Below are 14097 nucleotides of genomic sequence, written 5' to 3'. Positions count from 1 at the left end.
ATATCTACCTAAAAACTACCAGCCGCCGTGTTATAGCCTATTACAACAACCCAAAGAGTACTCTCGTACCATTACACATTCCCATCCTCGTACTTCTACGGAATACGCTCACGCCCTCATACATCCGTATCCTCACTGTCTTTCAAACGCCCTCATACCCACGCATACTTTTCCTTTCATACCTACAAGGCGTCTACAAAGTCCAACACAACAGCTACCTACAGCCCCCGAAAGAGCCCATAGCCGAAACCGCAGCTTCAACCAAACACATAGTCAAGAAGCAGCCGCACAGCTAATAAGAAGCACCCACACCGGCCCACCACCGGCACCAACCCCCCCAAGCAACCGCCCCACTCGCCTAATCATCACGCTCAACAACCAAATCTCCTACCCCCCCCAGAAAAAACGACGTGACCATCACCCCACGCCACGCCGAACCCCACACCCCCACACGCGCCGGCCCCGAGCACCCCACAATAAGTGAAAAAAAAAAAAAAAAAAGGCCGTTCCAAATTCCTGCAACCTATCGGACACGCCACGGCCACGGCCACGGCAACGGCAGCGGCAGCGGCTTCAGGCTTTCAGCCGCGCCACTCACTCACTCGCCTACCTGCCCACGCACGCACGCACGCACGCGTGACGTGAGACGGACGCGAGACGCGGCCGAGACTATGCCATGCCATGCCATGCACGCGCAGCCCGGGTCGAGGGCGGTGGCTGCTTACCGGGAGAATTGCTGGGTGTTTGTGGGCGGAGGGGTGGAGAGGGGGAGTGTGGGGGGTAAGGCTAAGATGCAGGCGGGCAGAAAGCGAGAAAGGACGAAAGAAAGAAAGAAAGGAAGGAAGGAAGGAAGGAAGAGAGAAAGGCTTGCATTCATTCCATTTGCCGCTACAGACCACCTCTCCGCTATGAGCATAGCATAGCACAGCATAGCAAGCATCAGAACATCATTGACATCACCGCGTCCGTTCTGCCAGTCTCTTATACCATCTCATCTCATCTCATCTCATCCCATCCACCCCATCGCCTCTACATCAAAGCAAAACAAAGCCAACCAAAGCCAACCCAACAGCCCAAAGACAGCAAGCAGCAAGCAGCACGCGCTTTTCTTTTCCTATCAACGTTCTTCTTTCTCTGCCACGGCCAACAATCGCAACAGCAACAATACCCTCCCTAATCCCCACCACTATGAGCATCAACATCAGCATGAGCATTAGTATAAGCATCAGCATCATCCATCCATCCATCCCGCACCATACCCCACACACCCAACCCCGCCAACAACCAGCAGCGTAGCAACAACAACAACAACAACAACAACAACAACAACAACAACAACGACAGCAAAAAGCCCGTAACAAAACCCTAGACCGCAAAGGCAAGAACCGCAGGTGTAAGCGGGTTCGCCCAATTATGTACGAAAAAGAGAGTTAGGGTAAGTAGAGTAAGAGCGAGTAAGAGAGAGAGAAAGAGAGAAAGAGAGCAGCAGCAGCAGCAGCAGTAGTAGAGGGAAAACAAAGACCCAGAAACACAGCATGACATGTATGGTACGTACGTAGCTAGCAAGCAAGGTAGTGAGAGCCCCATGATGATGATTATTTTGCGCCGAGAGGATGCAGTGACAGACGGACAATGGTAGTGTAGCGGTAGCGGTAGCAGCGGAGGTAGGTAAGTAGGCATCCACGCACCTACTCAAACCCAACCCAACCCACCCCACGCACAGCAAGAAATTAAAACCACAGGGGATAAAAAAAAGAAAGATGATGATACAACAGCCTCTTTTATGCTGCTGTACTAACAACCATGTCCCCCCCCCCCCCCCCCCCCCCCCCCCCCCCCCCCCGTCCCAACCCACCCTGATGTTCTGACCAAAACGTGTGTAAAAGAGTTAAAAGATAAAGAACAAGCAAAGAAAGCAACGGAAAAGCGATCGAGACAAGCAAAGCAGAGCAAAGTAAAGCAAAAAACGAACGCAAGACCTACGCCTTCTGCTTGTCATGCGCCTCCTGCGCCGCCTCCTGCGCCTCCTGATGTTTCGCACGGCTGCCCTTCTCCCTAAACGTCGAGACAGCGGGGATATCGGCCTTCAAGCGCTCCTCCATGGTCGCGTACGCCTTAGGGGTGAGCTTGATAAGGGTATGCAGGGGCACCTCCATCCAGGGGCTGCGCTCCTGCGGCACGTTCATAAAGTAGGCGTAGATGCAGCGCAGGATGGCCTGGTGGGTGACGATGAGAATGTTCTCGCTGCGCTCGAGCTCCATGATGATGGGCTCGAGGCGGATCACCACGTCGCGGTACGACTCGCCGCCCAGGTAGCGGTAGTTGTACTTGTCCTCGTCGCGCTGCGCAAAGTCGTCCGGGTACTTTTCCTCGATTTGCCCGTACGTGAGCCCGTCGCACACGCCGCTGTCCAGCTCGTCCAGCGCCTTCCATTCTAGCTTCTCAAACTCTAGGAACCGTGCCGTTTGGATTGTTCGCTTCAGCGTCGATGTCCACACTGTCAGCTTGCGCCCGTCGCCTACGGATTGCTGAACGAGTTCCGGTAGCTTGCGCGCGTACAGCTCGCCTCGGTCGCTGAGAGATGCGTCGCCGCCGATTTGACCCGTCAGGTTGTACTGCGATTCGCCGTGCTGCGGAATTTCTGTCAGTTACACGAGGAAAGAAAGATTCGAGAAGAGAAAAATTGTGCCGTACCCTCGATAACCAGATAGACCTCGGCTTGATGTGCAGGTTCATCAGGTAGTAGACGACGCGGCTCTGCAGGTAATCCTTGATCTGGTTGATGATGACCTGCTTGCCAACATCAATGAGCTTGACATAGGTCAGATTGCGCTCATTGGTCTCGTCAATCGTCTCGTAGACCTTTTCGTAGTTGCGGATACGGTTGCGAAAGTCCGCGGCGGCGAGCTCGGGGTCCTGGCCCGCGTAGTCCGGGCTCGTCGTCTTGACGTCGAGAATATTCTGCATGATAATGTCCTCGTCGTCGCACTTGCTCTCGACAAACAGCGTCTCGATGTTTTCCGCCTGGCACCGCTCCTGTATCCACTTGCGCCGTGTCTTGGAGCTGTTGGTGGCGTCCAGAATCGCCACCAGGCCCTTTCCGTCGCGGAACCACTTGCACATGTCGTTGACGGCGGCTTCGGCCGCGGCGCGGCGCAGGCGCTCGCCCTCGGGGTTCGTCGTGTCGAAGAAGTCGGCCGACGGCGTCGGCGTCGCCGTGCGCCGGTACTGCCCGACATTGAACGTCTTCGCCGTGATGGACAGCCAGTGCAGGTATCGGACCACTGGGCGCGCGTGTGTCAGTCAAGTCAGAACTCTCTGTGGCCACCACCCCCCGGACGCATCCCTGTAGTCTGCTCCCTTGGCGGCTTTGCCCCTCATCGTGCGAGCAACTCACCCTTGGTAGCGATCAGGCTCTTCCCCCTGGCCGGCAAGCCCACCATGACGACGCATATCCGCGTGTCCTCGGCCTGCACGCCCACCGAGTTAGTCTTGCGGTTCGGCCGCACCAAGTCGCCGTCTGGCACTTTGCGCATCTCGGGCTTGAAAACGCCATTGGTTCCGTCTGAGGCCATTGCTAAGGAAGGTGTGCGTGTGTGTGTGAATGTGTGTGGATGTGGTTTTTTTTGCGGGGAAAGCAATAAGGAGAGGGCTGTGGGTTGAACAGCTCAGGAGACTCGGGGGTTGCGGGAAGTAGAAATGGCAAGGGCAGCGGGTCGCGTGGCTTGCGGGGGAGCGCGTGCGGGTGACCGGTGCAGTGGAGAGATCAGAAGCGGCGGCTCAGGGTCCAGAAGGAGCAGCAAAGGTGTGCCAAGTGCCGGTGGAGAGAGCGGGCTGCCGGGAGGCGCTGCGGGGGAGGGCGTGGGGGGAGGGAGGAAGATGAAGGAGCTGGAGGAACGAGAGCCGTCGTGGGGGTGGTTGGAGGCCAAAGGGGGGTCGCGAGGGCAGAGAGCAGAGCAGCACCGTGTTGTTGCGATTTAGCTCGGCCTTACTGCGCGCGGTCGACGATCCGCCCAAAAGCAATTGATTCGACCTCATTGACCGCCCGGGCTGCTTCGGTTGCGGGTGACGCAACAGACAGCTAATCGCCGAAAGTCGGGCCCGTCGTCCATTGGCTTTTGCCGCCTCTTCATCATACACTCACGCACGCACTCACACATACTTACCCACTCCCACGAAGAAGAAGAATGAAGAAGATGATGATGATGGGAGGGAAAAAGGAAAAGAAGAAGCTTACGCCGCTGATCGAATAGTGGTGCACCACTGTCGCCTTCCCGCGGCTGCGCGCCATAGTTTCTCCCCCCGTCGACGGCGCTCGGACGATTTTGGCTCGGCAGAAAGGGACCTAGGAGGCGACAGAGGAGGCCTAGAGGAGCTCGTAGGGAGGGCGACGACGACGAACAAGGATACCTAAGCAAACAATCGCAGGGTGGTGAGAAGAAGAAGAAGAAGAAGAAGAAGAAGAAGAAGGAAACAGAACAACAAATGGCGCAATAACTATTTATTAGCTGCAGCAGGGAGAGAGGAGAGATAACCGCCGGCACCGACAGCGATGCGACGCGACGATGATGATGATAAATACCAACTGGTAGTCCGAACAACAACAACAAGGAGAGAAACAGCGGGCAAGATATATATAATCCTCGGCGACAAGGCAAAGAGATAGAGAGAAAGGGTGATAGGCGCGGCGTGGTGTCCGGGGCTGTGCTAAGCTGAGCTGAGCAAGCAACGAGCCGGCTGGCAGAGAGCTGCTGCTCCTCGCTTCCCTTATCTTCAGTCACAGCACAGTCACATTCAGCAGGCTAGCTAGCAAGACAAGGCAAGACAAGGCAAGGCACGGCACGGCACGGCGCGGCGTGGCATGCAATGCACGCGCCCGTCGCACACCACTCGTCGGACTTTTTAACTGTCTCACTGCGCCCGCGGGTGCGCCGTCGTACACATATGTACATGTACATACACACGCATACATACAAACAACTCATCACTCCTCCGAATGCTCACAGCCCGACAAGTCACAAACAGCCAACAAATCAAGCAATCAAGCAAGACAGCATGCATTTCGTCGCCCCGGTCATGGCTAAGAGAAGAGATCCCAAAGAAACTAAAATACTAAAACGAAGAATCCGCTCGCTCGGCTGGCTGGCTGGCGCGACGGACTCGAGAGGGGGTGGGTATCCTAGCTACTACACGTGCGCCGCCCTCGCTGTACAAAGATTCATGTCGTACGAGTGCCGACGTCCAGGCCGGCATCATCACATCAGAGGGATGCAGCAAAAAGTAACGAATCCACCCAGCAGCTCGCGCGTGTTCGTGGCAACTTGGTCGCGTCAGAAAAAAGAAAAGAAAAGAAAAAAAGCAAGCCCTGCCTTGCGCCTGCCTTCTTTCTTGCCCCCGTCCTGATGAGAGCCCTCCATTTCCGGCCAGAAGCAATGCTTTTTCGTCGCCCTGAATGTTCCTCATGAAATTCGTCACAGGACCTTTTTTGTCCTCTCGACTTTTTGGCCATGTTCGAGTCCTTTCCTTTGGTCAACGGCGTGCGCGGTAACGCCTCAAGCGACCGCCTGCGCCGTTCCCATTTGCATGTTCATCCGCTGCTCCTCGCTCTTCATCTGCTGCTCGTTTCCCTGATTATCTCTTCCCACACCCGTCAGCAGCGCAACCAAACTCTGTGCTGCTGCCAGGCGCTCCCTTCTTGCCTTCCCACTCCTTTCTTCTCCCTTCTTCGTCCCCTCATCATCGACCCATTCGACACGTTCGATCTTGTAACTCGAGCCGGTGTGCGTCTTTCTCGCCCTGCTCTTGATACCGTAACATACCGTCGACTTGTAGCTCGTAAGCGCCGGCACGATAAGCACCGTGATGTGCACATCCATATCCGCCGGTGGAACGGCTGGGTATTCCGGCTTCGTAGTAAGCGGTTTGTTAGTCTCCGCTTCTTTCGCCGTCTCCTCGCCGCCGATCCTAGGGTCCAACAGAGCCACGTCCACATCTTCCGCCCAGGCTCCCCGGATCCATCCCGAATGGATCGCTGCTGCGAGCACATCCGAATCGTTCGTGTAAACGTCCGTGCCCCACAGATGTTTGCTACAACAAACAACATCGCGCTGGCGCTCAGTAAGGTAATAGCGGGGCACACGAACCGTAATCGTGCAACCCTCCTTACCAGACGCATCAGGGAGAGGTGCAGGGATGCTGCGGAAGCCGTACCGATCGTCGATGCTAGTGTTCTTAGAGGGTGGCGGCGCGGTTGTGGCTTCATAGATGACGCTGCCAAGGTGGTGGCGCGGGAGATCCTTGACCTTTTCAAAGACTTTCTGGGAGTTCACTTCCACGATAGGCTTGGTCAAAGGAATCTGTGCAGTTGCCGTAGGGGGCCGAGGAGCGTGATGATGATGGTGATGGTGATGAGCCGGATGAGGGGCATGGTGATGGTGGTGATGATGGTGTGTTGGTGCTGCAATCGGAGTCTGCGCCTGAACACCGTTCATCTTACTGAAAGAAATGGGAGTAGTCGCGGCTTGCGGATTCGCCATGGCCAGTTGCTCCTCCTCAGGTCTGTGGTGATGACTGGAAGTAATTAGAATTTGAGTCACGTTTTTCGAGAAAACCAAACTTACTGATGGGTGTACAGGTGATGGTGGTGGTGACCCGCGGGATGAGTATGCTTTGGCCTCTTCGTATTCCGCTGGCTCATCGCTCCTGGAGTCACTCTACCATCGATCATGTCATTCTCAGGCCGACCTTCTTCATCCTTGACCCTTCTGCGCCTGGCACCGCGGGAAGCCGCTCTGCCGAGCACATCCAGGTCGCCATTTGAATCTCCATTCTGCTGGAACGGGCTTCCCCGTCCTGGAGTGGCAGAACCATGAGTGGATGGCGCACTCACAAGGCCGCTGCCCAGACCGGAGAACATACGTCCAAACTCATTCTTGATGCTTGGGTCCCCACCAGGAACGACTGGTTGAGCCTGGGCGCCTTGAACGGCCTGAGGAAGGGGCGAAGCACGCCCGGTCCGTCTGGCTTCAGGGCTGACTCCCAGGAAGGAGCGGGACTTTTGCATGTCGGCGCCTTCCGGCTTCCCATGATACTCATAGGACGACGATCGAGCCCCGTAGCTATTGTGAGGCGGTCCAGCTGCCTCAGGCCTACGCCGATCCAAACTGCTCGGATCAGATGTCGGTGGGCTCTGATAATGCTCAGGACCTCTCCTAGCTTCAGGACCCATCGGGAATCGCTGGGGTTGCTCAGACGGGGCGTTGTGAACGTTTATGGCAGTCCGATTAAGGCCCATCAACTGAGGAGGACCTGAGCCGGGGACATTACGGGGTCCAGGAGGGAACGGCTCCCTATGCTCTTCCTGCGCTTGCTGATATGGCTCCCCGGCAACGTGAACCCTTGGTTGCGGGTGCCAAAATAGACTCCCCCTTGGGGGCTGTCCTGCAGCTGGGGGTTGTACAATGCGCGACTCCGGCCGGTCGAACAGAGCATGCGAAAGCGGTTGGACTGTCGACGGACGTTCCCTGCCACTTGCATCGAGCCGTGAGATATCTGCGGTGCTCGGACCGGCGGGCCTCGCCTGATATTGGTTGTCTTGGGCCGCTCTGCGCTCTTCCTCGGAAAGACCGAACAGAGGCCTTCTCTCACTGGCAGCCCCATATCCTAGCCTTGCGTCCGTGGGCGGCGGGCCTGCCAAAGGACCCGTCGGCTGGCTGTTTGGCCTTGGGGGGACTGCGGGTCCTGGTTGGCGCGAGAGATCATTGCCGGCAGAGTCAGCAGGGGAAGCGTGGTAGTAAGGGCGAGGTTCATGCAGAGATGCAGGCTTGGCCGATTGCGGGGCCGAAGACAAGCCTTGCCGAGACACTTCTGGGGAGCCCATGGGTGGAGGTCCGAAAGGACGAGGGGAGCCAGCCGGGTATGCCGCCCTATCAGGGACCCTTGCAGCGCCGCCGGGAGGATATTGGTCGGGGGTCTCTGGGCGGCGATATTGAGGGTAATCAATTCTAGCGCCGCCAATCAAGCTCCTGCGGGGAGAAGGGGGCTGCATGGTGCTGAGGGAGGGAGAAGGAGCCGTGGTGGAGGTGGGAGAGTAGTGCGACTGACGGGCGGCTTGGGCGGGATCAATTCCCATGAGCGAGGAGATGGACATGTTGCTGTTGGGCCGGGGAGGGCCGACCAGGCCCGGCAGGTCACGGCCCGAGGAGAAGGCACGCTGGCCAGGATAGGGCGGGAGCTGGGCGGACTGCTGCGGCGACGAGGGAGGGGGCATGTGGCGGTTGGTGAAGGAGGGGGGAGGCGGAGGGGGGTCACGTGTGGCTGTGGTGGTGATCAGCATGTGGTGGAGGATCAGGGGGGAGGAAGCAAAAAGAACGTACCAGCATAGTAATGTGGAGGGCTGGCACCGCCAAGCGAGCGCCTCCGTTGCGACGACGACTCGAAGGGGGGGAATGGGGCGGAGGCGGAAGCGGAGGCGGTGAGATTTGGCGGGGGCGGAGGTGGAGCGGAGTTCTGGTGCGGACGGTGGTGGTGGTGGTGGTGGCGGTGCGGGTGCGACGACGACTGGGATTGCGCGGCCTCGGGTGTCGTGGTGGTGGTGTTGGTGGTTGTGGTAGTATTCGTAGTCGCAGTCGCTGTTAACAAGATGGGAGCGTTAGCGCGATCTCTGTTTGTCTCTCGCGCGCGCGACCGGGGGTTGGTGCCGCTTAGCGTGCCGCGCCTGCGGGTGCGGAGCGAGACAAGAAAATGAGCCAACTGTCAAGCGGAATGCCCTGAAACGTCAGGTGCAACCAAAAATCTCGCTGCCCTGCTGACGATGTGATGTGCGCGCGCGTCCCACGGGCCGGGCCCTTTCTCCGCATGTCTCGAATGAAAAGGGCAACCTACCAGAACTGTTGCCCCAGCCTCGCTCTGTGCCGCCCTGCAGTCCATAGCTACCCCTGCGCTGTTGTGCCGAAGGGAGAAACGGGTCGCGGTGCTGAAACGGATCCGAGAAGGGGACGTGGACTGGTGGCTGCGACGCCGTCGGAGGGCCGTACTGCGGATACGCAGCGGGGTGCGACGATTGCGAGGCCGACGACTGGAACGGCCTCCCCTGTGACGGGCGCGAGTCCATGGTCGTCGTGGGGGTGCGTGCGTGTGTCGAGACAGGCGATTCAGACGCGTGACTGGCGGCGCATCGCAGACGAAGGATCGGGGGGACGACAACGGCGGCGGAGTGGTAGTGGTCGTGGTCGTGTGTGGTAGTAGGTGGTGGTAGTCGGGTGGTGGAGGAGAAAGGAATGAGGAGGAGAGAGAAAGAGAGAGAGAGGAGCGTAGAAGTGGAGCGCAGTGCTGGCAGTGCGAGAGAGACGCGAGAGAGCGAGAGCGAGAGAGACGAGAAGAGAGGGTCAAGCCCGTGGTTTGCACTAAAACACATCAATCCGTGCGCGGGTGCAGGGGCAGGCAGGGCAGGGAAGCCACGCACGGGGCCAGACAGCCATCAGTGCAGCCCGTCATCCATGTCGTGGCCGCATTTCTTCTCCATGAACACTTTTGTCTTCGGCCACGTCTATTCCCTTACGGTCAGCGTGCAAATCATTAAAGTCCCTCCGTCCCTCCCCCCAAAACGCGTGGCCCCTCTCGCAAGTGCCCGTTTAAATAAAATCCTAGTGCTAGCTTCCTTCTGGAAACCTCCAATCCCTCCGTCGCACACCACCATGGATCGCCGGTGAACTGGCAGCGCACTAGTCCCCGCAGTTGCACCCACACCATGCCCGGCACTCCCGCTGCGGCCAAATTCAAGGCTCTCTTCCAGGGCGCCGACCCCAGAGTCTGCGCCGCCTTTTGGTTGTTTGGTGCGTGCCTTGCGCAACGAGTACATACACTTGCTGACCGCCACCCCACCCCCTCCAGGCCTCATCAACAACGTCCTCTACGTGATCATCCTTTCCGCCGCCGTCGACCTCGTTGGCCCCGCCGTCCCCAAGGGCGTGGTCCTGCTCGCCGACGTCATCCCGTCCTTCCTGACCAAGCTCGTCGCCCCCTACTTCATCCACGAAGTGCCCTACCATGCGCGCATCCTCGTCTTCAGCGCCCTGTCGGCCGCGGGCATGCTGCTCATCGCGCTGGCCCCAACCGAGCGCCATGGCGGATCGATAGGCATGCGCATGGTGGGTATAGTCTTTGCCAGCCTGAGCGCGGGCGGAGGAGAGCTCAGCTTCCTGGGCCTGACCCACTACTACGGCCACTTCAGCCTGGCCTCGTGGGGGAGCGGCACCGGCGGCGCAGGCCTCGTGGGCGCAGGCGCCTACGTCGTCGCCACGACCTCCATCGGCCTGAGCGTGCGCACCAGTCTGCTGGTGTTTTCCTGCTTGCCCGTGATCATGCTGCTGAGCTTCTTCGCCATCCTCCCCAAAGGGCCCCTGACTGCGGCCGACGCTGCGCGCCAAGAGTACGAGCGGCTTGAGGCGGAGGAAGAAGCCGAAGAGGACGGCTTGCGCGACCCCATGGATGACGAGACGGCCCTCATGGGCGCCTCGCTCATCTCTGCCTCTGGCAAGAGCTTCGCCTCGAGTTCGCACTCGCGCTCGCGCCGCCACAAGGTCTTGACCAGCCTGAAGACGAACTTCCACCGCGTCAGCGGCCTGTTCATTCCTTAGTAAGTCCCCCGCGTCCGCAGCCCCATCGCCTCTTCGTGCCATTCTCCCACCTCCCCCGCAAAAGCCCCACGCAACAACCACAACAAAACGAAAAAAACAAAAACAAAGGTAAGCTGACCGCCGACTTCTGCCCCCTAGCATGATGCCCCTCCTCCTCGTCTACATCGCCGAATACACCATCAACCAAGGCGTGGCGCCCACGCTGCTATTCCCCTTGCGCACCTCCCCCTTCACCGAATTCCGCGCCTTCTACCCCACCTACAACGCCATCTACCAAACCGGCGTCTTCCTCAGCCGCTCCTCGACGCCCTTTTTCCGCGTGCACGCGCTGTACGTGCCGTCGCTGCTGCAGGTGCTGAACCTGGCGGTGCTGGCCGCGCACGCCGTGTGGGACTTTATCCCGAGCGTGTGGATTGTCTTTGCGATTGTGTTCTGGGAGGGCTTGCTGGGTGGCTTGGTCTACGTGAGCACGTTCGCCGAGATCACGGATAATGTCCCGACTGCCGAGCGCGAGTTCAGCCTTGGCGCGACTAGTGTGAGCGATTCGGCGGGGATCTGCGCGGCCGGGTTTGTGGGTATGGCCGTTGAGGTGTGGTTGTGTGGGTGGCAGGTCGCGCATGGCCGGGACTATTGCCGAAGGACGTAGGCGGGCGGAGGTAGGTGGCTCGCGGTTGTTGTTGTTGTTGTTGTTGTTTTTTTTCTTGCCTGGGGGAATTTGGTTTCGTTGATGATGGGGGTTTTTGTTGGCGGCGCGGTGGGTGGACCGTATGATAGATGTGGCTAAGGTATGGCACTTGGAGGTTGTTGTTGCGGCTTCCTGCTTTCTGCTTTCTGCTTTCTAGGCGCTTCTTTTCTTTGCGGCGTTGGTTGTATGTATCCATTGTATGTATGGTATAGTATGTATGTACATCATATTCATGTACGAGAGCGCAGTTTGAGATTTCCCGTGATCCCATCTCCTGGATTTCAACAATGCCAATGCCAATGCCAATGCCAATGCAGAGGTTGCTCGACGATACCTACCTATCTTTACCTTTATCTGTTCTTTCTTTAACTCTCTGCGCTTGTTCCTGGACGCGGTATGTAGTACGCAGTATGCAGTATGCAGTACACAGTATATACTATACTACAAACACAGTGCCAGGACTCCACCATACTGCCCTGAACCCTCTGCGCACAGCACAGCTTTCGACCTTCCCGGCTCATTTAAGTGGGTATGGTACCCCTTCGCCGCAGCAGCGCGCGCCGCTCCTGTCTCCTGCAATGAACTATAAGACAACAAGACAAGACAAGCACAGCCTACCGCTCTGTAACGACGCCAGCGCCGCTGCCACTACCACCACCCGCCCGCGGCGCAGCGGCGCAACGCTTCCCTGGACCACGAATCCCCCATCCCCCCACTCCATCCATCCTAGGGCATGGCATGGACGGCCCGGTGCCCAGTGCCCAGTGTCCACACGCCGAGCCAGACAGGGTAGGCACAGTAGCTACCTACCTACGGCGTCCTAACCCTGACCCTCCTCTACCGTACCGCATGCATGCACGCACGCGCGCACGTACTGGACTCAAAATAGAGCGGGGCAGAGCAGAGCAGAGAAGACCACACGGCCTGTCCCCCCTAAGAAGGGAGAGGGAGAGGGCCAACCGCTAAGCGCCAACCGCCAACCGAGGGCGTATACCTGCTACTACGACGTAAGAAAGCAAACGCCAGCGCCGCACGGTACGCAGCGTGCCTGCTTGCCACGGCATTGCGGCGCACACAGACAGGCGCTGCGGCGCTGGCTCGCTGCCTGGTTTCTCGGTGCGTGTTGGTCTTTTGGTTGGGGTTGGGGAAAGGGGCGGGGTTGGGTGCTGTGTGTGGGCGTGGTGCTGTGAGTTTGTGTCTGAGTGCGCGGAGAGAGTGTCAGAGGGAGATGAAGACTCTGGGACTCTGGGAGGAAGTCGGACTTGCGTCCGTCAAGTCTTTACTGGCTCTGCGCTCTGCACCTGTTGTTGCGGGTGGTGGGAGCATGTTCAGCGCGCCGTTGTCCTCAGAACCTAGGAACTGCTTTTGCCAGGAAACCGGACTGGCGCAGCTGTGCCGCTGGGCTCCCTTCGTCGGCTTATAGTAATAGCTCCTGGGGTGAGGCTTTGCGCGCGAGTGCGCTCCCCGGCAGAGGGCAGTGTGTTGCTGCTATGCGGAGCTGGACGTAGCAGGCGGATGCTTGAATGAATGTACGGAGTTCTAGAATGCCCTGGACTTAACAGGGGACTGACTGGAGCAGTGGGGGTACCCGTTGCGGCTGTGTAAGAGGCTTTTGCTATAGGTGCTCGGCCTTGCTGGTTGCTTCCCGTATGTTCGGAGCGCGGGATCCTGGAACTGGCTTCCGGTAAACGGTTGGCAGTTAGGCGCCTGCGCCAGACAATTTAAGCACCGGTGGGATGCTAGCGGAGATGGTGGCGTGGTAGTGTGACAGGTCCTGGACTTGGGAGGGCTTGAATACTCTTCTGAAGACTGGACGGTTCTAGTGGACTGTGGATCTGGAATCGCGTGCCTGGGATGGTATAGAGCTAGGCCGGCGCGTCCTAGTCGAATTGGTTTAGCAATAAGTATCGAAGCACGACCAAGTTTCTTTATTGCAAATTCAGATGAGCCTACCTACCAGGCAAAGAGCAGCTGGTCTGGCAAGCAGTGTAAGCAAAGACCGGGGCATAAGGCTGTCATGCGGAGTCAAGGGACAGTGATTGCTTGCGGGGTAAGACGCCGAGCCTAGGATGCTTGGGTTGCTTCTGGTCGTATCTTTGGCTTGCTGGCTCGCAGCTCGCAGCTCCGCTGGAACAAAATAAATGGTTTGACGGCTGCAGTGCTGTTTGGTCTTCAGTGAGGGCTGTGCTTTGACTTGCAAGGACTTTTCTGCTCATGGTAGTATCAAATTGCTTTCTTAAAGTAGTTTTTCTCGTCTCCGTGTGCAGAGATGGCTACGTAGTCTTCACTTCATTTATAATTGATTAAGAGTGCAGTAAAGGCTATTTAAGGGAACTAATTTCTGGTCTGCAGTTCAAAGAGAAGTATTGATGGTTGAATAGCGTCCGCTGTAAAACTATTGAAATGGAAGTCTCTGGTGCAAATACGGTTCATTACCTTTAATGCGCCATCTCAGTGGCCAAAGAGAGCTTCAGGAACCAACCACATCAGTAATTCTAGACGCATAGACCCATACATGTAGATAAATGCTAATTACAGTGATAGCAGCTTCGCGGGACTATTCACTTTGAAAAGTTAGGTATTCAAAATGTTAGTTGGTGGCCGCGCCCACACTGTCAGTTCCACAGCACTTTAATCAATGCTAACGATGCTAGAACCGCTAGTTTCGCATGTCCTTTGCGAGGTTTTAAGGTCCGAAATCCAATAAGAGTTAGCGCGAGGCTGCCGGTGGTTGCGCAGCAAATGTCAGCGAAAACTAGGCTCATCGTGTCCAGT

At 57.7% G+C, this 14097-nt stretch overlaps 5 protein-coding genes across 5 annotated transcripts; 2 read left to right on the top strand and 3 right to left on the bottom strand.

Annotated features, from left to right (window-relative positions):
* Window positions 1-1837: 1837 nt before the first annotated feature.
* K452DRAFT_288086 (uncharacterized protein) lies at window positions 1838-3470 on the bottom strand. Its single transcript, XM_033540587.1, has 3 exons — window positions 3398-3470; window positions 2695-3284; window positions 1838-2630 (listed from the first exon to the last, which is right to left on the bottom strand). Exons 1-3 carry the CDS (start codon window positions 3441-3443, stop codon window positions 1980-1982), a joined length of 1287 nt encoding a protein of 428 aa, XP_033397101.1. The 5' UTR covers window positions 3444-3470; the 3' UTR covers window positions 1838-1979.
* Window positions 3471-4423: 953 nt separating this feature from the next.
* Window positions 4424-5477, top strand: K452DRAFT_38733 (uncharacterized protein). The gene has a single exon (XM_033546600.1). It carries the CDS (start codon window positions 4867-4869, stop codon window positions 5401-5403), a length of 537 nt encoding a protein of 178 aa, XP_033397100.1. The 5' UTR covers window positions 4424-4866; the 3' UTR covers window positions 5404-5477.
* Window positions 5478-5552: 75 nt separating this feature from the next.
* Window positions 5553-7879, bottom strand: K452DRAFT_228977 (uncharacterized protein; the record flags this gene model as incomplete). The annotated part of the gene is made up of 2 exons (XM_033537008.1): window positions 5553-6570; window positions 6621-7879. 2 exons carry the CDS (start codon window positions 7877-7879, stop codon window positions 5553-5555), a joined length of 2277 nt encoding a protein of 758 aa, XP_033397099.1.
* Window positions 7880-8515: 636 nt separating this feature from the next.
* On the bottom strand, window positions 8516-9595 carry K452DRAFT_38772 (uncharacterized protein). The gene is made up of 2 exons (XM_033546601.1): window positions 8884-9595; window positions 8516-8716 (listed from the first exon to the last, which is right to left on the bottom strand). The coding sequence occupies exons 1-2, from the start codon at window positions 9413-9415 to the stop codon at window positions 8703-8705; spliced, it is 546 nt and encodes a 181-aa protein (XP_033397098.1). The 5' UTR covers window positions 9416-9595; the 3' UTR covers window positions 8516-8702.
* K452DRAFT_351501 (uncharacterized protein) lies at window positions 9545-11570 on the top strand. Its single transcript, XM_033545722.1, has 3 exons — window positions 9545-9833; window positions 9892-10636; window positions 10776-11570. Exons 1-3 carry the CDS (start codon window positions 9749-9751, stop codon window positions 11281-11283), a joined length of 1338 nt encoding a protein of 445 aa, XP_033397097.1. The 5' UTR covers window positions 9545-9748; the 3' UTR covers window positions 11284-11570.
* Window positions 11571-14097: the final 2527 nt, after the last annotated feature.

Source organism: Aplosporella prunicola, assembly GCF_010093885.1.
Source record: "Aplosporella prunicola CBS 121167 unplaced genomic scaffold K452scaffold_14, whole genome shotgun sequence".
Classification (NCBI taxonomy): domain Eukaryota; kingdom Fungi; phylum Ascomycota; class Dothideomycetes; order Botryosphaeriales; family Aplosporellaceae; genus Aplosporella; species Aplosporella prunicola.
Note: the sequence above shows the minus strand (reverse complement) of the source record. Positions and strands in the feature narration are given on the sequence as shown.